General features: G+C 46.8%; 1 protein-coding gene across 1 annotated transcript; it reads left to right on the top strand.

Moving 5' to 3' along the window:
• Window positions 1–939: 939 nt before the first annotated feature.
• Window positions 940–1,375, top strand: BJ212DRAFT_1487584 (uncharacterized protein; the record flags this gene model as incomplete). The annotated part of the gene is made up of 3 exons (XM_041341295.1): window positions 940–1,000; window positions 1,053–1,208; window positions 1,260–1,375. The coding sequence occupies 3 exons, from the start codon at window positions 940–942 to the stop codon at window positions 1,373–1,375; spliced, it is 333 nt and encodes a 110-aa protein (XP_041186144.1).
• Between the last annotated feature and the right edge of the window lie 3,122 nt (window positions 1,376–4,497).

Below are 4,497 nucleotides of genomic sequence, written 5' to 3'. Positions count from 1 at the left end.
ATCATGTGTCCAGTCGCGATGTACAAATCAAATCACTATCAGATCGATAATGCATTTGATTTTCTTCCTAGGTGAGAAAAACTGATAGCAAAGCAGACTAACACCCAGACAAGTTTTCATGCTTATCGGGATTCATGATTTGAGTGGGCACCTCGCATGACCCCGACTCCACCACCGCGTTGCGTGTTCTCGTGGTGGACCAACAAACATATTTATGTAGGCAAGATCTGATGTAGAAGGACGTACGTACAAGAAAATTTTGGGCAACAATGAGGCATACTATGCCATCTTAGGGTGGACAGCCTAGCCGCCTATAATGTGGCGCTTGACGAATCCTACGTTCCAACGGAAAGTTCTTCGAACAAAATGTCGCGGCCTACTGCGGTTCGTAAAGCTAAGATTCAGATGTAGGCAGTAAGGTTGTGGAGTATGTTACTGCGATGGACTCCCGATGCGGATGGAAGGAGTACTAGTCTCCCCTAGACGGCCCTTTATCATGATAGACGAAGGAAGTGACCTATAATCGTTCCAAGGACCAAGGGGTTAGTGTCGGAGACTCAGAGCTGAGCATAATGGCGCTGCTTTTCCTGTTCCTCTGAGATAGATGACTCATACAGAATTTGTAAGCAGACTGTCACTTGCTTTCTGTGTTCGAACTTCCTAGTACCCTCCTAGGAACTAGGGGTCGGCGTTGCCGACTTTTTACCTTGCGGAGCTCTTTCGCTTAATTTGACTAGCCCACAATATCAACAGGGCCAAATATCTTTGATTACTCGCCGTTCAGACGCACAACATTCTGAGCATGATACAAAAGGCTGTAAACTTTCATATGGGTCCATATTCACCTTCATTAAAACGTCTCTCGGTGTCTTCTACCAGTTCTCGCATTCTTTCGTCTTCTATACGAAGATCTTCCAAAGGGTGTCGAAGGGGTCTACGATGCAGCTTAGCGTGTTCGAATTGCTGAAGACTTCCAACGCCGAATGTGCTTTTATATTTAGTATGTTTAATTCGTTATGTGCATTATTTATCGTTGATGAGTGTCTCATCAGTCGAACACCAATCTCGCGGCACTCCCCATATCTTCATTCAGACTGCGGCCGCTGTCCAAGAAGCCTTTGAGTCTAGCGGGTCTCGAATGATTTATACAGACTCTCCTACCATCCTTGCAGATCAAGTGTTATGTGCAGATCCAGCAGAGTTTAATCGTACGTCAGTTAGTTATATGTTGGCGTCTTTTACCCTAATTTATTACTGAGGAATCGCTCAGAAAATGGCACGCGACTTAGATACTACAGTGGTGTATGCAGATACACTTCTGTTAGCAGAACGGTTGAGAGATGCTGCTCTCAAAATTCCTCGAGTGGTCAGTTAAGAAATTGGTGCTTCGGCTGTTTGCCTGACAATTAACTTACGGACTTTCTGTGTTCTCTTTTGCCGCATTTTTGATAATGGTTATGTCGTTCGTTCGTCGTATTGTCCGCTGTGAATGAAGTCCATGACACCTGTTGTGATGACATAATCTGAATTAGTCATTTGCTCATATCTAATTGCGGAATGCGCCAGGCTGTTGACTTTCATACAGAAATGATGGCAAGCAGCTACATTTGTAGAATCGCAGGTCAGACGATCAATTGGAGTCGTGGTTCATATTCAGGCGAGTAGTCTTTGTCACTATGCATTTTTTCATATCTTGGACAGGTTTCAGGTATAAATCAATTTGGACGCATTCGCGCTCTCGTATGCTCTGGATATTGGAGCACATACCATCCTCGCATATGCTGTGTGCTTTTGCATCAGCGTGGTTGAAACAACCTCGAGGTTAATTGTTCGCGCTGTTATCGAACCTCGGGCCGTTCATAGCATGGCATATGTGTGAGGGCCAGTGATGAAATGAGTTTGCCGGATGGATTTTAAAAAAGTAGTGTAATTGTTGTTCGGGAGGATCGTTCTTGAAGATACTTTGTACCATTATCTCATTCGCCATAATGTAATTCTGTGCAGAATCAGCAATAACGCAGTCTAATTCATTTTGGTGTGTCTGGTGTCAGACGGTTCGCGATGATCACGTGTATATTTTGTGATGTTTACCACCACAGGTCACGCCGCATTCATAGACCTTGCTCCGCAAGGTAATAAGGCAGACGAAATAGAACGAAGTTCCTTATCTGAGTTAAGCATCAAACCTTCGAACTTCTAGTACACGCAAGGTATAGCTTCAATGCTCATATCGATGCCACTTCTCAGATCTGATGGGAAGCTTCTGCCAGTGTGATGCATTGTGCACAAAGGTTCTCGCTTTGTGCGAATCCAATCCCAGCACTGAGGCGTGAGGACAAGCGCCTAGGGGTTCCTTATTAGTAGAGGGGCCAAATTTCACCGTCAGTGGTTCCTCTCTCTCGTACTATCAGCAACATGGCTCAATATTCAACAGCAAATCGTCTTTCCAAGTCAAAAGATCAACCTAGCCTGGAATATATCATCAATCATGTCCTCCTTCCCCTCAAGTTACCGCAAGGGAGTGACCAATCCCTCGAGAACGACCTGGTCTTATCTCAGGCAGTATTTGATGCTGCTATCGCCTTCAGTCACCAGCTGCCATCCAATAAGCTGTTTCTTTGGATGAGCAGCTTGAAAATGCTTCGCAATCTCAAAGATTCAATCAGATTCAGCGTGATGTCTTCAAAGGAAGTCGAATCTCAAATCAATGCTATGGGCACTGAAGGTCTGTTGTTTTCATCTCATTTGCATTGTTTTCTGTGTTGAGTATCGATTTTCAGATGTCCTTGTATATATGATTCGCGCACAAAATGCTGCGGTGGTCATGAGAAAACTCGAATCCGAGACCATATTCGAGTCATTTGAGGTCTCTCCTGACCCCACCGCAGTAATGGGCGCAAAGGGAAAGCTGATCTGTTCTTATCCTGGACCTGCTATCACAGTTCCAGATACGAACATTGATAATGCCACCTTTGCCACCGAGCTCGCGAATTTTCTTGTTTGTATGGATCAGGATGTCCTTGATGCGGCGGCGACAAGGAAAAAGGCTAAATCCACTGTTCTCGAAAAGAGGGACACTTCACATCCAAGATATATCACGGAACTCCTGACTGGTATACTGCGTGGCCTCGGGAGCATCGCTGATGTTCCTCGCATCCGCAAGCGCATCGGAGATGATGTGCTGTGGGACAGCGTGAAATTGCCGTGGAGGCGGTCTCCACTTTGGCTTGTCATTCGCGTTGCCTTACAGACAACTCTGGAGCGCAGTGCTCTTGGACGAACAACATATAAATCGTTCATGCTGTTCTTCATGGCGAGGCTCACAACCCTTGCCCTCGGCTATGACTTGTCGAATGATATCTTACACTTCATGTCGGCGAAAATTGCGTGCCGCCTTTTCAAGCTTGGATCCTCTGCATCTCTGGAGTTGTCGCAGATGGTCAATAAAGCCACCAGTGATGTAAGGAGTGTCCTGGAGGAAAGATGGAGATCTGTTCAGAACATGCAACAGATCTCGCCTTTTTGGGCTCCTGAGACCCTCCTAGCCTTGCGAGATACTCATCTTTCCTTGAACACGAGCCGAGAGTACATATGCCAAAGCTTTGCAGAACGAGCATTCATCCCCCAAAACAGCCTCATTCAATCCCAGCCATCACACGCGCGGGACAATCAATGATTTCCTTGACGCCAAAACTAGCTTCCTGGTAGCTGCTCATGCCTCAGAACCATCTCTTGCCCTTGCAGATTTCGAGACCGCCATTAGTTCAGGGATCGACGACTGGGTGGCGCGCGTTGCACCTCAGAGTATTGATTCTGTATGCGTCTCGATTGAGGCATGCGCCTCTGCGTACTCCTCGAGAGCGCTTACGGCTTATAAAGGAAACCCGGAGAATTTATCTATCATGCTTCTCACCCTTCTTGAGCTCTGGGTAGCCATGGATAAGATCGTTGTTGGACAAACTCCACTCCTGGCAGAATACTCCCCCGAAATCCCATTGACACTTTGGGAGTGTCTTTTAATCCGCAAAGCTTCTGGCCTTGATCGTTTGAAGATGTTGTACGCCTACCTGAAAGCTCGTCATTGCCAGGCTTCCAGCGGTCTCTCAGCATTCTCGTTTACCAGCGATGACAAGTCGTTCGCAGCGCGATACTTTTACCAGTCATCCAAGCTGCAGAGTTTGAAGGTTCGCATCGAGGCAGATGGTCAGAAACAGCGGGGGAAGAAGTTGACCGAGCTTCGGACCCTAAGCAAGAGGTACGGTGACCTGGAGACGCGCGCAGCAAATTTAGCACACGAATACGCTGTCAACTCCCGCGGCTGGGAGTACCACAACAAAAAGCGTTGTCAAAAGTGTTGCGTGGAGAAGGAGATGCAATCCATGACGATTACAGTTCATGAGTGGCCGCTACCAGAGCGTAAACAGGAGGCGATAGTGGTCGTGTTTGAGCTAGCATGCCCCGTTGCGTTCGACATGTGGAGATCCATGACATTTCATG

This window comes from Suillus subaureus, assembly GCF_016647635.1.
Source record: "Suillus subaureus strain MN1 chromosome Unknown BJ212scaffold_89, whole genome shotgun sequence".
NCBI lineage: Eukaryota > Fungi > Basidiomycota > Agaricomycetes > Boletales > Suillaceae > Suillus > Suillus subaureus.
The sequence above is the reverse complement of the archived record's forward strand: the minus strand, read 5'-3'. Positions and strand labels throughout refer to the sequence as shown.